Raw genomic sequence first — 20050 nt, forward strand, 5'->3', positions numbered from 1 at the left:
GTGGATCGGAAGAAAGCAGAGAGATGCAGAGAGCTGGGAGAGTTTGGAAGGAGCATGTGCAGGGAGACCTGCTGCCTGTCCCTGTAAGTCAGGGGCGATCTGGAAGGGAAGCCTTGTTAAAGGAGGCAGTAGTGTTTAGATGTAATGAGCTACGGAGACCTCACAGTGCTCTGATGAAGCACGTGGTGTGCAGTCAAGGCTGCCAGCCCAGCTGAAGTTGCGGCTTTAGGCAGGGAGCGAGTAGGCATTTCTGTCTGCCTTTATCTCCAGCGGGATTCCTTTCCTCCTTGAAGTTGACCTCCAGACACCTTTGCCTGTGGCTACACATCTGTGCATCACTTCGAGTTTCTGTGGTTGCTGCTTCATGGGGATGTTTGTCACCTTTTTTTTTTTTTTTACCTTTTTTTTTTTAACGGAGGTTCACTTGTTAATTTTACTCTTCTCTTAAAAATATATTTCATTTGTCATTGCCATGTATTTCAAATGGTAGTGGGGGATAATGGTGTGAGACCCCATAAAATGAATTTACACTGCCATCTTGACCACAATGGAAGTGTTGTGCATAGCTGTCCTCTGTCCTCCTTTCCTTCTGAAGTGGATTCTCCCTTCCCAATTTTCATCAGTGGAAGACCAGTGTCTTTGTTGTTGTAGGTGACTTGTCCAAGATTGCACAGCTTTCAAGATTTAACCTCTGGTCTGATTTTAGGACCCATTTTCTTAACTCAGTGCCATGTGGCCTACCATGTAGGACTCTCCTGCTTTTGAAGCTGTACTCCACAGGCCACGTCTACCAGTACGTATCTGTTCATTAGTCTAGTGAATCTTGTCTAGTTCACTCATTTATTACACACATTTACTGGATGCCAGCTCTGTGTTTCAGGCACCTTTCTAGGTGCTGGAGATATGGCGGTGGGCAAGTCAGACAGAACACCCTGCCCTCATTTGAGCGTGTTCCATTTCCTACTACTGGAAGCATCCAGCAGTAACAGAGGACTTATGCCAGAAGTCCAATAATGACATGAGTCCCTGAAAATTCTGAATGGCCCTTTGTAGAAGTGATACTTTCATGACAGCCCTTGGAGATAGCTCCCTGCACAGGGGAAAAGGAGGGCTGGTGTAGAAATGCCTGGTGAATGGGCTTCAAGGTCAAATAACTTTGAGATCCCTCTCTATTCAGTAACTAAGAGGTTGTTTTAATGGTATATCGTATTTGTTTTCAGCAGGTGTGGTAAGACAGGCACACAGACATGAAAATGGTTGCCATGAAGGGAGAGATGTTTATTGTACTCCCAGGAGTATAGTAGAAACAGGAGGCATGGCGTGCCAGTAGGGCTATGAAGAGAGAGCCAGAGAGCACACAGAGAGCAGGCAGAGAGGGGGGAATTGAGGGTGAGCATCTTTGTTTTGGTTTTTGACGGAAGGAATGGGCAAGGCAAGGTAAGCAAGCTAAGCAGGTTTAGGATTGGGTAGTTTGAATAATTTTAGCACGCTTTGGGCTGTAGAGGGGGCCCCTAGTGGTCTAGTACCTTGTGCCCAGGTGATTTAAGCAGGAGAATAGTGTCCCAAGTCTGAGAGCCCATAAAAGGAGGTGGTTGCAGGAATGGATTTTGGATTGGTTGGTTTGACTGTCAAAGGCATGTTGGCAGGTACTGTATGTCCGACTTGGCAAACCCTGGGATGGGCAGTCCCTCTGAGATCAGTAAGTTCCCAGATGTCAGGGCATAAAGACTACAGAAAATGAGAGCATGTAGTTCATACAGAGATGTTGTTTTAAGCTGCCTGCCGTGTCATATGCCATTTCCCTTTGGTACAGAAATGCAGTCATTGGAGTTACTCATTTATGGTTAAGAAAATTCTAGAATTTGATAGCAAGGTGTTTCCTTTCTCCCATCCCCTAACCCCAAATATAATATACATTGACAGGAGAGGTTTGATTTCAAGGCTTGAGATTTAATTTCAAGGCTTACACATGTTCTGATCTCACAATGCTACTCATTTATCTGTTTTTCAAAGATCATAGAGTTGACATCGCAGATATACGGGATATTTGACTTTTGGTTCCTTAGGTATAGATTGATCTGAATTACTTCACCAGATTAAATAAGTCCTGTTTTTTTCCTTCCTAGAGACTGGCATGGGTTCTTTGTAGGTTCTTACAGTGTGGCCCGAGCTGGGCTAACACTCTGAGCCCCTGAAGGGCCCCGCATGTTTTCTTTCACATGTTGCTGAGGGTGTTGTTCTGTGGACGTGCTCTCTCACACATAGACTGCTTTGCTTACTGCCCCTTCACCTATTGTTGGAGAGTTTGAGTCCTGCCTTGTGGTTTATGCAATTCTCTTTTCAGGGCCTGCCCTTTGCTCTCCTTGTCCACTGGCCCATACTTTCTGGCTCTGTTCAGACCCACTGATTTCTTCTGGCAACTCCAGGTAGAGGTGACCATTTTTTCCTTTGGACTTGTATGATACACTCTCGTGTGACCATTTCATTATAGCTGGATGTTCTCAGTTTTCCCTGAAGGTGGCTGTGCCTTAGCTTCCTAATGAGACTGTAAAGTTCCCGAGGCCAGAAACTGCTAGGTATACTCCTTTATAGCCCCCACAGTGACTGGGACTGGCTAGCCCTGAGGTCTCTTGCAGCTCTACCTACCCACGACACTACAAATCAGGAAGTTCACGGGCAAGTCTTTTAGCATGAAATTTCATTTCATGCTTCTGTTTAGTTTTCAATATTAGATTGACTTGATGCTTCTGTTTAGTTTTCAATATTAGATTGACTTGATTCTGACTAGCCTTTGCAGATCTAAAATTCTTGGTTGCTTTTCCTCTAGGGCAGCTCTGTTCAGTAGAACTCTGTGAAGATGTTAATGTTCTGTGTCAGTGCTATCCAATTAAATAAGCATTAGCCACATGTGCTGTTCAGTGCTCTAAATATGGCTGCTGTGACTGAAGTTTTAATTTTAAGTAAGTTCATTTGATTTAAATTTACAGATTAAATAGCCTCATGTGCCTAGTGGCTACTTGATTGGTCAGAGAAGCTTGATAGTCTATCAGTAGAGCTTGTTACCTCATTAGAAAGACTTCTCATTGTGAAAAACTGGGTTAAATCATCAGCACATTTGTGTTCTTGTAGAGCAGGGAACTTAAGGTTCAGGGTTTTACTGACATGGTTTCCCTGGGCTTCTCAGGCTTTTTTACCACAGTGCCCTTGGCTGGAGGGAAGCATGGTTTCAAAGTGGCCTAATGCAAACATAAAGTGGAAAAGCCACACACAAATTGGTCCTACTTATCTCTTGTTTGTTTTAGGATGAAAAGAATACGTTATATAATGGCCAAATGAAGTAGTACTTCATGTCTCCATCACACTCCCATCTTCCCTGCACTCAGTCCCCTCACCCAAAAAGAAAGAAAACACTTTGAATGTTCATTTCAGGAAGAGGTATGCTGTGTCTCTTCATCCCTTGCTTTGGTGGGGAGATGCCAGTCAGAGAGGCGTGGGTGCTAGGGGCAGACCACAGCAGGTGAGTGCCGATGACTTGTGGGCTTCTTCAGGGGCACACAGAGGAAGGGGAGTAGGCTATGGTCACTCATGTGTGTTTCTCCTTTACTTTTGAAGATGAAGTTTGGTTGTTTGAAATTACCATAGGCCTCCTACCTACCTTCTCCCTTCCCTGTCTGTGGTGTGGAGGTAATGCTGGAGTGGAGGCAGTTCTCGTGCATATAGAGTTTTGCTGGGTATAGTTAGTTTGGGAGTCCCAACTGAGCGGCAGTGGTTCTAGGGCTGCAGTGGAAGCTGTCTTACTTTAATGGAATTCAACACTGGTCCTCTTGTTCTTTATTGCTCCAAGTGAGCTTATAGAGATAGTGGGTTTAGCCTCTAATTCTTTTCCTCAGAGTAGGGGGAAAGGATTTTTACAGGCTTTTCTGATACTAAGAACACAACCGGACCCAGTGCTGTGCCCCGAGTTGTGCAGAAGAAAGTGAAATGAATGGCTGGTTTTCACTCTCTGTATAGTTGCTTTGTATTTGCTACCAGAAATTGGAGTTTTGATATTTTTTTCCAGTATAGATGGAGATCATTTATAATTTTTCACCCTTAATAGCATCACCCTACCTCAGATATTAATAAGAGAGAAACATTTCCTGAAGAAAAACTAGAATTATGAATATAATAGGAATACAGAAAATTCTGAGATGTTTCCATTTGCCCCCCCCTCATTTTCCTCCCACTTCTATTTTCTTCCCCCACCTTCTTTGTCCTTCTGTTGGTGGAACTGCATATCTTTTAAAACTCTTTACAGATGAAAATGAATCTGAAGACCATGCAAGCATTCAGTGGAATAGCTTGGGCTGAATGATAGACAGACTAGCACATTGAGGGCAGGTATCCAGCAGGATTACGTCACAGTCGTTTTGCTTTCTTTATGTAATGGCTAACACTTTTTTTTTGCGGGGGGGGGGAGCAAAACTGCATAGCAAGAGGGCAGAATTGTGGTTTTGCAATTAACTGTTTTCCACAGCTCTTGCTGTCCTTTGCTGTATTTGTCAGGACTTCTTTCAGACGGTCCAGTGTGCAAACATACTTCCACGCTATTCCCTCCTTGTCATGCTGAGTGAAGGACTTCCTTCCATCAACCTCTCATGTTCTTACTGCTTTTTATTCTTTTTTCCACAAGGACCACTTTACTGTTATTGAGTGGAGGAGGGACAAGAACAAACAAAATGAACAAGAAAAACAGATTCTTCTTAAATCCTTGGAATTTAAGTTCTTATTGAGGATTTCAAATACTTGGATGCTTCCATGCATTTTTTTTTTTCTTTTCAAAGAATGATGCCAACCTTGAATGCAGCTCCTGGGTCACTGCAATAATTCTGAATGACTGATTTCAATTGGAAAAAACAAACAAACAAGCAAACAAATCTAGTGTTAGTTCACATTCCCTGGAGAATAGTTTTAAAAGAACTGAGCCAGTAGAAACACCCAGCTCCACTCCCCAAAGCTGTCCTGAATTCCAGGTGATGAGCAAAATCAGTGCCACTGCTTGTCCCGAGGAGAATGTTAGGTCACTATTTTATGACATCAGGGGTATATTTTAATGTGTCATCTGCATTTTATATGATAAGAGAGGTATGTATGGAATTGTTCTCGCTTCACAGCATTAGTCATTCTTGTTTTTAGTAATGTCGATCGAGTCCTTGGTTGGGAACAACTCCAGGTGACAGCAGTGTTATTACGGTATAGTGGGATCTGCTCTATGCCCCTGTGCAGGGATCATAGTAGAGGTGCGGATGGCCCATCGTGCCCTTTCCTCATTTGTCTCTCATGTTCCCGGCAGTGGGGAGTTAGCTCAGAAATCACTCCTCCATTCTGTGCTCTACAATGGATACTGGGAGAATAATCAAACATAGGGCCCAGGCCTCTCATTTCTATAGCCTGTGATGATACAGGTGTCTGCTTTGGATCATGAAATGTTTATGATCCCTGCAAATGGGAAGATGGAAACAAAATATCAACATCCAGTCCTTTCTAGGGATACTTGGAAGGAATTCTTGAAGTTAAAATTTGATTATCTGACTATTGCATTTTAATAATTTGAATTAAACTACAAGTGTCTAAGTTGAAAGAAGCCATTTCAATGGATGTTTTAACTTCTAAATTTACTATTTAAGAGTACAGATTTCTTTGTGTCTTGCAACTTCTGGTGAGAAACTTGGGATTGAACCAACAGGATATACTGAATTATTCAATTCACCTTGGGGGAAGGGAAACTCGAGACATGTTTGTGGAAGTCTGAAATTACATTCTGGTGATTATCTGTTGTAGCCCAGATGCCCTGAGCTTCCTGGCACTCTGGCCTCTCTCAGGCGTGTACTGCTTGACTCATTGGTAACTGACACTCTCTGAACAGGCCCTCTGGAAGGCAGCACTAGCAAATGTTTCCAAGAACCCTTAAAGGGCAGCTAGTAGAGATGACATCAGGACTAAATAAATGGAAAATTCACAATAGCATGTTGTATTTATTCTTAGAAGAGCAGGAGAGTTGTAAAGAGCTTTTTCTGTCCCTTTAAATTGATTTGTATTAGTGTGTTCACACATTTTGGATGAGTTGGTTTCTTTTTTTTAATTAAATAATTTCTTTATTTATTAAATTTCTTTTCAGTGTACCAGAGTTCATTGTTTATGTACCACACCCAGTGTTCCATGCAATATGTGCCCTCCATGGTACCCACCACCAGGCTCACCCAACCTCCTACTCCCCACCCCTTCATAACCCTCAGATTGTTTTTCAGAGTCCATAGTCTCTCATGCTCCATCTCCCCCTCAATTTCTCCCAACTCCCTTCTCTCCATCTCCCTGTGTCCTTCGTGTTATTTCTTATGCTCCACAAATAAGTGAAACCATATGATAATTGACTCTGTCTGATGTATTTCACGTAGCATAATTTCTTCCAGTTTCTTTTTTTGTAAATTCAGGACAGAGTTGTACCAAGGTATGCTGTAAATTTTCTCTGGCTTGTTTTGTTTGGATGTGTAGTGTGGTGTCTGTTTCAGAGTGACACCTAGTGTTTGATGTGCTTGTGACATAGGCCCGGTTGGAAGGAGAGTCTGACTTAAAGTCTGCATGAGGTACACCAGCTGTTCTTGCAGACTTTGGGCATTCGCTTAGTGCACTTGGCAGAGTGGCCTGTCCTAAGTCGACTGCAGGTCTGTGACACTTTTTCTTCTTTTTAAAGTAGTTTATTAATTTGAGAGAGATAGAAAGAGAGGGAATAATCTGGATTGTTGCTCATTAAAAATACAGAATCTACTGCAATTTCATTTTCGTTAAAAAGATATTGGACTTTTGCATGATACCAAAGTGGAAAAAATAACCTCTTACAATAAGTCTATCAAGGGCTTACAGTACCATGTTTTTGGATATTAAATTTTTAGTATGATGAAAATGGGATCCTATCTGTATCTGTCTGTTTTGGTCAGTATGGATAGTACTTTCTCCACTCCATGGTTCTATACATCTCATGTTTGTGCTCTTGAAAGCCCTCTTTTTCCCACTGCCTCAGGCTTTGTTTAGTCTTCCCTCCTACTGGAGTATCCTGCTAATAACTAACTAGTCCTTTGGTCTGTGATCTTCTGCCTCTTCTGTCTCCCTCCCCACCTGGAATGCTCTTTGTATAATGTAACTCTTATTCCTTTGGCCTTTAAGATGAAAACTGAACTCCCTGCCAGGATATTCAAGGCCCTTCCTGATCTGGTCTCTGCCTGCCTCTCCATCCCTTGTCACCCACCTTACTTTTGCTCCTACTGGCAACAAAGCAGCAGGGTTTTTTGTTTTTGTTTTTTTTCCTGCTAACTGCTTCGTCTGCCTAAAATGTCCTCTGCTGCCTGGCTTACTCCTTTGTATTCTTCAGGATTCAGTTCAAAGGTGATCTCCCTTTGGAAGTGTGTGTTGTCTGTACTCACTTCCTTGTGCATGTACTGACATCCCTGATGCTCTTGCCTTTCCCCTTCGGGCTGTCATTTTTAGAGTATGCTTTATCTCTGGTCCCTCCCATGGTACCTGGCACAAAAGAGGCACTTAAGAATATTTATTAATGAGTCCAATAAACAGTTGATTTAGAGGAAATTTGTTTTAATTACCTACACTACTACCAGTTCAAATCCCCACTTATAGCTTAGTGATTTGCTGTACTCAGGGTTTGTTGTCATCAAATTTGCTTTTCTTTTCTTTGATACTGATTTCTTCCTTAAAAATCAACCTTTTAGGATGCCTGGGTGGCTCAGTGGGTTAAAGCCTCTGCCTTCAGGTCATGATCTCAGGGTCCTGGGATCGAGCCCCACATCTGGCTCTCTGCTCAGCAGGGAGCCTGTTTCTGCCCCCTCTCTCTGCCTGCCTCTCTGACTACTTGTGATCTCTGTCTGTCAAATAAAGAAAATATCTTTTAAAAAATCATCTTTTTATAAGCTTTTTCAGTTTAAACTTATTTTTACTTATTTCATTCTGGTGTTACAGAAAATTAAACTCTACAGATTTTTCTCTTTTTTAGCTTTGGCTAATTTTTTTTTCTACCCGCATTCACATTGTTGATAATCCTTAGTCTGTAATTAGAGAGTGGTTTTATTTATTTATTTTTTTTACTTGATCGTTGCTCACAAGAATGTTTTAAAGTCCTTCATATACTTCCAATTTTTTTTAGTTTAAACTTTCAAAGGTGGACATGAAGTGCATTTAGTTTACTCATGATTTGTGCACCTCCTACTTTGAGGGTTTATTCCCATGGCTTAGAAAAATAACTTTCAGTATATTTTCATGAGTGCTAGAATCTGTGAAGTGAAATTTTGTTTCTCCACATATATATTAAAACACTGTTAATTGTATTCAAAGATGCTATATTGCGATGTATGCCCTCTTTTATCTGTCAAGGATAGAGTGCATTAAAGTCTTCTATGATAAATGTATTTCCCCTCAGTTACTGCATTTCTTTCATTTTCGTGTACTTTTTTGTTTTATTTTCATCCTGTGTTATTGGTTGCCTAAATGTTCGTATTATCACTATATTGTGAATTATGCTTTTAATCTAATTGAAACGATTCCCTTTGTCCCTCTTAAAGCCTTTTCACTTGATATTGATACTACTTTGCTGTGTGTTTGTGCCGATGCATGCCTGATATGTCATATTCTGTACTTTATTGTTAATTTTTCTGTATTTGAAAGCCATTTCTGACTGACTTGGTCTCTGGTAGAGGAACTTAATCTGTTTGTATATATGATTTCTTGTTTGCGATAATCAACATTCTTGGTTTTTCTTCTACTTTTGTTTTTTGGGGGAGAGGTCACTTTCACTTTATGGAATATACTTTGTGATTTGGAAAATATACTTTCTATTTTCTATCATTCCAATAATTATCTTATTAATATTTTTAGACTGCAAATTTATTTATTTATTTTTAATTTAAATTTGATTAGCCAACATATAATACATCATTAGTTTTTTTTTTTTTTTTAGATTTTATTGATTTATTTATTTGACAGATAGAGATCACTGGTAGGCAGAGAGGCAGGCAGAGAGAGAGGGGAAGCAGTCTCCCTGCTGAGCAGAGAGCCTGATGCTGGGCTCGATCCCAGGATCCTGAGATCATGACCTGAGCCGAAGGCAGAGGCTTAACCTACCGAGCCACCCAGGTGCCCCACATCATTCATTTTTGATGTAGTGTTCAGTCATTCATTAGTTGCATATAGTACACAGTGTTCGTGGTATCATGTGCCCTCCTTAATGTCCATCACCCAATTACCCTATCCCCTCATCACCGCCCCTTTCCATAACCCTCAGTTTGTTTCCCAGTGTTAAGAGTATCTCATGGTTTGTCTTCTTCTCTGATTTCTTCCCGTTCAGTTTTTTTTCCTTCCCCTATGATTCTCTGTGCTATTAATAATTATCTTTAAATTAGCAAAATTCCATTCAAATCTTTTTACTTCTAATTATTCATATCAAGGTAAAGCAGTACTTCATGATAACCCCATCCTTTTACTTTAATCCCATATATTTTTTGTACTTCTCACTATTCAGCTATTTTAAGTACTTTATATCCAGATTGTTTTATTATAATATTTTTAGAATGTTATTTCTCTTAGGTTAATCATTTTGAGGATATACTATAGTTTTTATAACCATATTAACTCCTATTCTATTAATATAGCTCACTTTTACAGTGTTTATAGCCCTGCACCTTTGTTTTTGGATTAACTAATCTCTATATTTGCTGGAATATGAATTTGCTTCATTGTTGAGGAAGGCAGATGTGTGGCTGGTATAACTCCAGCTCTAGAATATCTTTATTTTAGCTTCAGACAAATATACCTGACTATATACTTTCTGAATCATAATTTTTTTTTTCCTTAAAATTCTGAATTTCGTTTGCTTTTTTAAACAGCTGTAGTTTACTCTAGCTATCTTTATGATGTACTGGATTCTTGCATAAGCACCTGGTCTACTTTGGAACTTCACTTCTCCGTATGGGTGGTATTCTGTTGCCCATTCTACTTGGCTTGGCCTACAGTGAGCCATTGACCACACTGTCTTCTGGAGCTTAATGTTGCAGAGAAGAAGACTATGAGCCTGATTTTTGTTCCTTCATAGATATTCTGCTTTTGCAGATTTGTGTAGGATTTTTAGTTAGACACATAATGTACAACTTTAAACATGCTCTCTCTAGATATTTATCTCCATTCAACCTATTTAGTTCCAGGGAGGTCTTGTGATCCACAGGGTTACAGCAAAGGGCTCTGTGGGACTCTAGATTCACGTTTTCCGTGTTTCATCTCCATGTATTATTTTCTGATTTCAGCATGTGACTTATTTGTGCATCACAAATAAAAATTTCTTTATTTTCTTAGATCGTAAAAAAGATTCACTGTCCTCTTGGATCTTTTAAGAGCATGGCTCAGAAATTCTAAAAAAAATTACCCTATTTCAGCAAATCTCTTTCAGAAGGTGGAATCTCCATTTTTGTCTAGGACGATCCTCTCCTTTGCTACATATTCTGGATATGTTCTGCTTTCATGCGAGGAGCACTACCCCCCCACCCCTCATGGCTCCTTGCAATTTCGTGTGTGCTTTAAGCAGTAATCTCTCTGTGTGTTTTGGTTGTAAATGGGATCCTTCACCCTTTCTAGATTTTAATTGCTTAATGTGGTTTTCAACATTTTAGTATTGGTTGATCTCTACAATATAGGAGAAATTAGATGTCCCTCCATTTTTATTACGTTCCGTATTTACTTTAGATGTCTTTGTCTTATATTTTAGTCTGTCTTTTGAAATATTTTCATTTATTCACTTTTACCTTAAACAAGAAAAGTATTGCCTCTCAAGTGATGATCCTAATCAAGCATTAAGGTTTTCTGTAATGTTTAGAAGCACAATTCCACACTCAGTTATCTTTATCATGTACCTACTAGCCAGGTTCTGTGTTTCCACCATGTTAGAGTGTGGGCACCTTCCTTCAAATGGAGGCATTTCCTTTGTGTCTGCCTATAAACGTGAACTAAACTTAGAATCCTATTGTCTTCCTCTTCTTCATTTCTTACTCATTCCTCTCTTTGTGCATGAAGTGTTTGGTAGGAAACATGATGTGCCAGGAAATGTTCTTGAGACTGGGGATACAAGATAGCTAACAGAGGGTCCCTTCTCTCAAGAAATCCAGCACCTAGCAGTGGGGTGGGCCCTCTGTCCCTCTAGCTGAGAGAAGCGTGCTGGGGAGGAGTGTAGTGAGAGGTATGGTTGAAGTGGGCTCTTCTGAAGAGATAATGGTTCAGTTGGGTCTTAAAGACTGGAGAGGATGTAACAAGATGGAGCTGTGCTTTCCTTGCTCAGGAACAGCATGGCTAGTGATCAGATAGATAATGTACTGTTGGGGATTCCGATCTATGAAGAAAAGCACTATCTTTTTAGCTAAAAATGTAGTCATCTTATATTTAAAACATGATGCAGTTCCTTCTGTTAGCTCATTTCTCTGAAATTTTAGGTTCTTAAGTGAGTGTTGACACTTACTTCAATGCAGCGCTCAATGCAGATATTTTGTCCACACTGGATGGTTGAGTCATTGTTAGTAAGAGATGTGTGGCTAGGCCCATGACTGCTGAAGAACAAGGTGCCCTCTCTCTCTGTCTTCCTGGAATCATCCATGCTTCCAGCCTTCTCTTCCTGTGAATCTGTCTGAAACCAGACTGTCCTTGTGGCCCAGGTTCTCCTAGCATTCCCTTTAAGCCCACTGCCCAGTTGTCAGAATGTTTCTGACCTTTTATTACTCAAAAGATCAAGTAACTATGACTTTTACTGTTCTTTTAAACCAAACTCCCTATTTTTTCCCTAGTCAGCACTTCGTTTACCTCACACCCTGTGTCATGTTTCAGGGAGAGTTGCATCCTGTGTTCCCTGCTTCTGGACAGAACAAGTTTCGTTGGCCAGTGTTTTGCTAGATTACCTCACATGAGTTAGGATGGGATCTTGTCCTCATTCTTCATCGTCCTTCCTTTCTAAGTGGAATTGAAATCAAGTGTGAATCAACTGCGATATGTTGCAATTATCTGGTAATAATGTGGGGGAAAAAAGGTTTCTCACATGAATTAAAAAAAGATCAGCAGTTTTAAAGTATACTGGGGCATCTTGTATAAACTGCAGCTTGCATTTCGCAGTATTCTTGGTCATGCAGTAGGTTCTGAAGAAAAAAGCACTGTAGATAATCAGTTAAAAGAATGACAGATTTCCTGATGTGCCGATCAGTAGTAATACCTAATTTTGATTTCAAATGTGCTATAAGGGATTACCATATAGATGCAGCTGAGCACTGAGCATTCAAGAGAGCCACGTGTTTCTCAGGAAAGTACTATTTATTCACAATGTGACTTTCTTGAAAAATTTTTTTGTTTTACTCTCCAGTGAAAGTACAAACAAGATGTCAATTGCCTATGTGGCATTCCCAGTAGTGTAGCTTAGAATATCAGCTACAGTAGAAATGCCATACTGTATTTGTCTCAGCAAAGGTAGGCTTCATGTGGGGCTTTCTGAGGGACAGGCTTAACATTTGACACAGATGGTCATATGGACCTTTACTTTTCTTGACTTCAGAGACCTTAACGCATACACAATGTTCCTTGCAATATTTGGTACAAAAAGAAGCAATAGCGTGGATGACGTTTCAGTGTTGCTTAAGATTCTGTCCATTTGGGAATGTTTTTAGCAGTTCAGACTTTGGGTATGGTATTTCATAGCCAAACCTTATTGAGTTTGTTTTTGCATGTCTTTAAAGTCCATCCATTTTATAAACCTGAAAACTTTTATCCAGAAGTGGTGATGATGATAGGCCTGACCTCAGAACAAGTTGGAGACTACTAGTGGCTACTGACAGCATCCACGTGTCTAGATACAGGTCATCTTGCTGTGTTCCTTAGCTTTCTTTATATTAAAAAGACATTTTTCTCTGTTGCACATTAAGAAAATAAACCCAAGTCAAGGAGACAGAGAAATATTTTGGAAAGCTGAAAAAAATGATTCAGTGCCACATTGGTTTCCTACTAAAATTAAGGTCTGAAGAACAGTCAGCATGGCAAACATTCATCTAGTCCATATAAGATCTCCTCTGGATGTATGGAGTAATTCTCTCAGCATCTTCTGTACGATGTTTTAAAATCCAGTGGCAGGATGGGAACAAAAGTTGCTCCCGGAATGCAACTGGAGTGCCTAGTGCCCTTGGTGGAGATTGCATGAGAAAGGATATGAGTCAGTGCTGTGCCATTCGCTCAGGAAGAGTGAACTGCAAGGCAGAAAAAGGACTGGAAGGATTCACGGGGCCTAGGCTTTCGTCAACGTGAGGCAGCAGCCCATTTACAAGAAACAATGCCAGCAGAGATGGTGTCCCTGGAGTAGGGTGCATTGCTCTTAGAAGCACTCATCCTCTTAATGTGATGAAACTATTATAATTAATCATTGGAAGATGATTGTGGCAGAGAGATGTGGTGCTCACATTGCCCTGCAAGAAAAATTTGCTACCAGCCTGCAAGGAACAGGGTTAGCTGGCAACCCGAGGCTGTCAGTGCCTTCAGCTCTCCAGCCATAGTCAGCTCTTCTCATCCCCAGCCAGTGACTGAGCAAGATGTGGTATGAGGACCTAGTTATTTGCAGGCCCGCCAGACCCCTCTAATGTGCCATCTTTGCTCTGGAGCTTCGCTAAGCTGGCAGAGACTTTCAGCTCTGTAGGATGGTCTGAGGCTCCCTGCCCACCCCTGTTTCCTCATTTCCCTCCCCCTGATGTTCCCCTCCAGTAAATGAGGGAAGTCCTAATTCCACCAAGTATCCATCCCCAGAGAACTCAGCCAGCAGTGATCATTGTTCATCTGTCATCAGACATACCGAACTACCCCTGTAATCAATTTTTCAATGAAGGGAAGTATGAGTTAGAACCATAAAACAGATGTGAATGGAGGACATCTTTTCTTCTTCAGTCTGGAAACCTCCTAGGTCATCTCCAGGCTGTGCTTTTTCTGGACTCTAGAGTTGTTCATTTGGTTAGCAGCAGCCTGACTGCTGAGACCCCGTTCCGTGTTCTCAGGTACAGATTGTCAATTTTCTCTTTGCTTGTGATGTTTTCCGTAATTTGTAGACGGCACTGTGGGTCCTGTACTCCTGTCTGTATCCTTGTCTGCAGCTCATGGGCATGTTGAGGTGTCCATTCTGTTGGTAGGCAGTGCTTGCATGGGTTCTTGTTAAAATACTCCATAGATGACGGACTTTTACTTCTGACTCCCTTTTACTATATGGAACTTAAAACACAACTTGGTTTTTGCCCTTACTACCTTTTGTATGTTACTCATCTAATATACATATTGGTATATATTACAAGGGAAGACCTACTTGATTTTTTTCCTTCAAGGAGCCATTTACTTGCCTCTGCACAATTTATAGATTGATCAATCTTGCCTGGTGCTTGACAGCTAGCTGACAAAGGTTATGGGTTCTTCAGGCAACAGCTAATGTTGAGTTCACTTGATTTAATACTGAAGTTGCTTTTCTTATATTTTCATTTGCATGTTTTCTTGTATTTTCCAGCATCTTTTAACTTTTTCTAAGTAGTTGTACATACAGTCATAAGTATTTTTAATCTCTTAAGACAAACATGCAAAACACCTGGCACATTGAAAACTTATTTGACCTGTGCGTGATGCCTGTCTCCAGGTCTCCACCCTCTGCTCTTCCTTCTTCATCCTTTTTTTTTTTTTTTTGAAGATTTATTTATTTATCTGAGAGAGAAGGGGAGAGAGAGAGAGAGAGAGAACATACACAAACACGGGAATCAATAGAGGGAGAGGGAGAAGGAGACTCCCTACTGAGGAAGGAGCTTGACTCTGGGCTGGATCCCAGAACCCTGGTCTGATGACCTGAGCCAAAGGCAGATGCTTAACCAGCTGAGTCACCCAAGTGCCCCTTCCTACTTCATCCTTACTGTCTTCGGAGAACTTCAATGCACCAATATCCTCATTTTATTTCCTTGTAAGCCCTCTTAGAGGGATCTTATACACACACATCTTCAGCAGCTACCTATATTCTATTACTCTCCAAATCCTGCTTCTGCCCTCCAGGGCCATGTATCGAATTGGATAGAATATCTCCTTGAATAAGTCCATTGACACCTTCAGTTCCAGAATGTCCAGAATCAAACTTGACATGCTTCAGTTCTGGGATTTCTTCTGAATTTGATATCTTAGATAGAAGTGTGGCCATCTACTGAGCCACTAGGAAGTCATTCCTGAATCCTCCATTTACTACAAGTACTCTAACCACCGTCTTGACAGTTTTACCTCCTGAATATCACTATTATGTGCTTCTCTTTGTCTTGCTGACCTTTGTCCAGGCCACTTCATTCCTCATCTGAAATGCTACCATTGCGTCTTCCTTGATATCTCTGCCTCTCCTCTCAGCCATCTTAATTTCCTCTCCAGCTGGAACCCATTCAGTGACTGCACAGTGCTCCCTGAGATCATGGCCTCTCTGCCTCTCCAGGCTCTTCTCCTCCCCTCCTCATCTACCTGCCAGCCAAGTGGGTTCTCTTGCTGCTGGTGTTCCTTTCAGGTACCAGGCTGTCTTTGCCTCTTGGCCTTCATACATGCTCTTTTGTTCCTATTCTCCACTAGGCTAATTTAATTAATGCTGTAAGTCTCCACTCAGGAGTCCTTTTTTCCTGGAACCATTCTGTGAAGCTTCTACTGAGATGAGTTGCTTTCCCCTCCCCTCCACAGCTCCTCAGGGAAACTTCTTTTTTTTTTTATTTGACAGAGATCACAAGTAGGCAGAGAGGCAGGCAGAAGAGAGAGAGAGAGAGAGAGGAGGAAGCAGGCTCCCTGCCCAGCAGAGAGCCTGATGTGGGGCTCGATCCCAGGACCCTGGGATCATAACCCGAGCCGAAGGCAGAGGCTTTAACCCACTGAACCACCCCGGCACCCCTTCTCAGGGAAACTTCTGTCAGGCTTTTATTTCCTCTGGAATGGTATTTTCTTCATCCGCTCTGTTGCCCACTAATCACGAAACCTTTATAAGGAAGAACGAAATAGTTCGTGAATATTTACTTTATTTCTGCATTACAGATGCCAAGCTTGGTATCAAATGTGTAGGTATTTTTCAGTAAATGGGGTTTGATGTGCATGTGCCCATTGTGTGTTTATAAGTGCGTTTGAGTGTGTGTCAGCATGAACATGTAGTCAGACAAGATATAAGATACCCTGTAGAGTTACGGGCTATGAGATACGGAGAGCTGACATGTTCTAGAGGAATTCTGAAATGGAAATGTAGGGGAGAACTCCTGTGAGTGATTGTCAGCATGTGATCAGCTACATACCACTTTTCATATATATAATCAGAAATAATCTTCAGTGTAGTCTGTGTAGCATGTTCATCCGTGTAGATGTGTGGTGTAAAGAATTTATAACAAAGACTGTAACTAAATACATTTATATTTTCTTGTTTATGTTTGTCAAATCTTGAAAAATTAGTTCTTTTCAATTATACAGCTTTTTTTTTTAAATTTAGATTTTCTTTACTAAGTTTAGGGTTTTAAAAATGCCCACACATTTTAATGTATTTTCATGTAAATATCGTTAAATCAGTGACCTGTAGGGAAAGATCAGGTCCATCTTATGTTAACGTGAAGAGAGGATCATAGCAAAGATTAGGAAACTCGTAATACTCAAAACAGTTGTCCAAGTAAAAAGCCTACATTATTCTTCTCCTGAGTATTTATTTGAGCACATGCTGTGTGCCAGCCATGCTCTTGGTGCTGGGGATGCTTCAGAGAAAAGACAGAAGTATTCTTTTTCTCAGGGCTGACACTCTGGTGGAGGGAATACCACCTTTGAATGAGTGAAGGTTAAGGTGACTTCAGGGAGGGTCAAGGGCTAGGAAGATGACAGAAGAGGTGATAGAGAGAGCTTCAGAGTAGTGGTGAGGTGGTGCCCAGAAAGAAAGAGGGCCTAGAAAGGCCCCTGTGTGGAGGTGGTGCCTGCAGTGAGAGGAATGGTGAGGCAGCACCATGGGCACAAGGCTGTGGATGGAAAAGCCTCCAGGGGAGCAAGGAGTCCGTGCCATTAAAGTCCCCGTGTCTGATGGAAGTTTACCTGTCATGCCTTTTCTCAGAACATCAGGAGATGTTCTTACATGTTCATGGTTGTCAAATGGGAACAAATGAAGTAAGACAAGTATATGTTACTGACCCAGGGGGAAGTTAAGACAAGAAAATGAAAACCAAACCTCAGGCTGCCTCAGATGGAGGAGGCAGTTGATGAGCTGGGAAATATACTTATTCAGGAGATTTGGATATACATGTTTTTCCTTCATCTTTCTCAGTGTTAGACCGTTAGCCTAGATAAACCTAGAATGGGGATTTGTTATTTGTTATGGTCAAATAGGGATGTGTTATCAATACCATGAAATATATATTGATTAGTTTTTGGATTTCTAAATTTCTTAACAAGGTGGTTGCCGAGAAAATACAAAGAAGCTTATGACCCAAGAATAACCTGGCAAAACTTATTGGAAAAATAAGTGGGGGAAAAAAAGAAAAAGGTCATTTGGGTTTTTTTTTTTTTTGGAAAAGCTACTTTTATTAGCTAAATACTCTTGTATGTCACTCATTGATTCCTTATTGTATCTTCCAGTATGTGGGGTGAAGGGTGTGAAATTCCTAATTGCAATCTTAAACTTATTTTTAGCTACTAATTTCAAGAAATTCTTGACAGCAGTTTCATTTTGTTAACCCACTGTATGTTCACAGTCTTATCCTTCTGGATGTTCATCTTTCTTCCTGACACTGGTCCTTGTCTAGAGACTAATAATGATGATAATGGGAAGGGAAAGTGGAAGATGAAAAGCAGAAACATAGGGAATCTGGCATTTGAGAAATTATTCTTTTAATACGAACTTAAGCAAAGGCTATGATTTTAATTAAGATAAAATGATTGTTTTAGGGATTTTTTCCCTTGTTTTTCTTGTTTTCTTTTAGGAGAAATTGAACTTGGAACAGTGATGCCTTTAAGGCATTCAATGAAGAAAAGTTGTTTGGGGCTAGTAAAAGACACTGTCCCATGGGCTACAGGGTCAAGCACACTATTTACGCTATTAGAATAGCTTTTATCTTTTCTTTTCTGAGATATATATATATATATGTATATATATATATATATATATGCGTGTATGTACATACACACACACTTCGTGTATATATATACATACATACATACATACATAGTACTATCTTGAAGTGTGTAGTTCATTTTGTCTTTAAATCTTAACAATTTTTTTTACATTTGTCTTATAGAAAATACTGCAATTTCTACCTGAACGAATTTTCTTTCGATGGCATTACCAGAGTATAGGTAAGAAAATTTAAAGATTTCTTTTTTTTTATTTCTTTTTTTCCCCCATTTTATTCATTTTTTTCAGCATAACAGTATTCATTGTTTTTGCACAACACCCAGTGCTCCATGCAAAACGTGCCCTCCCTATTACCCACCACCTGTTCCCCCAACCTCCCACCCCTGACCCTTCAAAACCCTCAGGTTGTTTTTCAGAGTCCAGAAAATTTAAAGATTTCTAAAATTATAGATTTTATTCTATAAAATCAGTTGACTTTTCAGTAATGTTTTATATAATTGGCACCTTCAATACTAGGTTACAACAAGGAATGGTAACAAGGGCATGCTGGTTAAATGTAAGACAAGTCCCACTTGGACTTTGGAGGAAAATAGAATATCTATCCCTGCACCACATATGCTCCTTAAAAAGGATGGTTTGCAGAACAGTAGCATTGGCCTCACCTAAGAGCTTGTTAGAAAGTGCAGAATGTTATGCCCCAGCCGGACCTACCAGATCAGTCTGCATTTTTAACAAGAGCTCCAGGGAATTCCTGTGCACCAAATTGACAAATATTTGATCCAGAGTATTTTTTTTCATTTTTTTATAAACATATAATGTATTTTTATCCCCAGGGGTACAGGTCTGTGAATTGCCAGGTAATCCAGAGTATTTTTAAGTAACTTTTTATTTTTTTTTCTTATAAAAATAGCTTGTTCTCCAAGACTTTCTCACTGATGCAGAGTTCCTCTGTTTGAAAGCTTTCAGATGTGGCAGCAGGAGGGAACTTGAAATATAGCCAAGTTAGCATCTCTGCCCGATTCATGGCACAACTCATGTAATTTGTGCTATTGACTGTGACTCCTACTTTCTGTTTAAAGAGTGTCTGGTTTGGTCTTTCTCCCTGTTTACCTCCTTGCCAGATGATCATATTGAGGAGAATGTAATGTCATAATGGGATCTTAACTCCCTCATCATTCATTCATTCAAATACCTATTGAGGGAGAAACAAAGTTCTGGGGCAGAAACAAAGAATATTTCATGGTATAAGCTGATTGCCAGGGTAGGGGATAAGTTTGAAAAAAAAAATTACAGTATAATTGCCACTACGAAAAATGTACTAATGGTAGCAATGAAGAAAGTTGAACAATTCTCTTCAGAGGACTTGAGGAAGGCTTCAAGAGAGGTAATCTCTACCTGAGGCTTGAAATAGAAGTGTGGAAAGGGTTTCCTGCTTGGGAGATTGATCTGTGAAAGACCTGGGACCTGAAAGAACATGACATGTTCTGTGGATATTTCAAAATTAAGAATCCCAAATTCCATTTAGTCCTACTTACATGAAAAATATAATGGACCGTTCTATAAACGGAACTGTTTGGTGAAGTATATATAATAAATACATCTACTGAACTGAATGATTAAATCATTACTTGATTTAATGTAAAGATTTAATGTAATGTAAAGACCAATGCCTTGGTCTTTAAATCTTTCAAATACACAAAGAAGGTTTTCCTTTAAATTATAGCATTATTGATAGCATTTCTGTTAATTGATACTTGATGTGTATTTAGGGTAAAAATCTAAAAATCAAATGGTAAGTATAATCTGAAGAGGAATCATAGGGACTTGTAATACTCCATGGTGTTGCGGGAATGGATGAAG

General features: G+C 40.2%; 1 protein-coding gene across 3 annotated transcripts in view; it reads left to right on the forward strand.

Annotated features, from left to right (window-relative positions):
* RALGAPA2 (Ral GTPase activating protein catalytic subunit alpha 2) overlaps positions 1-20050 on the forward strand; it is a 321503-nt gene that overhangs the window by 35139 nt on the left and 266314 nt on the right. For all 3 annotated transcript variants that reach the window (XM_045981825.1, XM_045981826.1, XM_045981827.1), the window contains exon 4: positions 18354-18411. In XM_045981825.1, coding sequence (XP_045837781.1) covers positions 18354-18411 — 58 coding nt within the window. The remainder of the gene's footprint in view (positions 1-18353; positions 18412-20050) is intronic.

This window comes from Meles meles, chromosome 16 (genome assembly GCF_922984935.1).
Source record: "Meles meles chromosome 16, mMelMel3.1 paternal haplotype, whole genome shotgun sequence".
NCBI lineage: Eukaryota > Metazoa > Chordata > Mammalia > Carnivora > Mustelidae > Meles > Meles meles.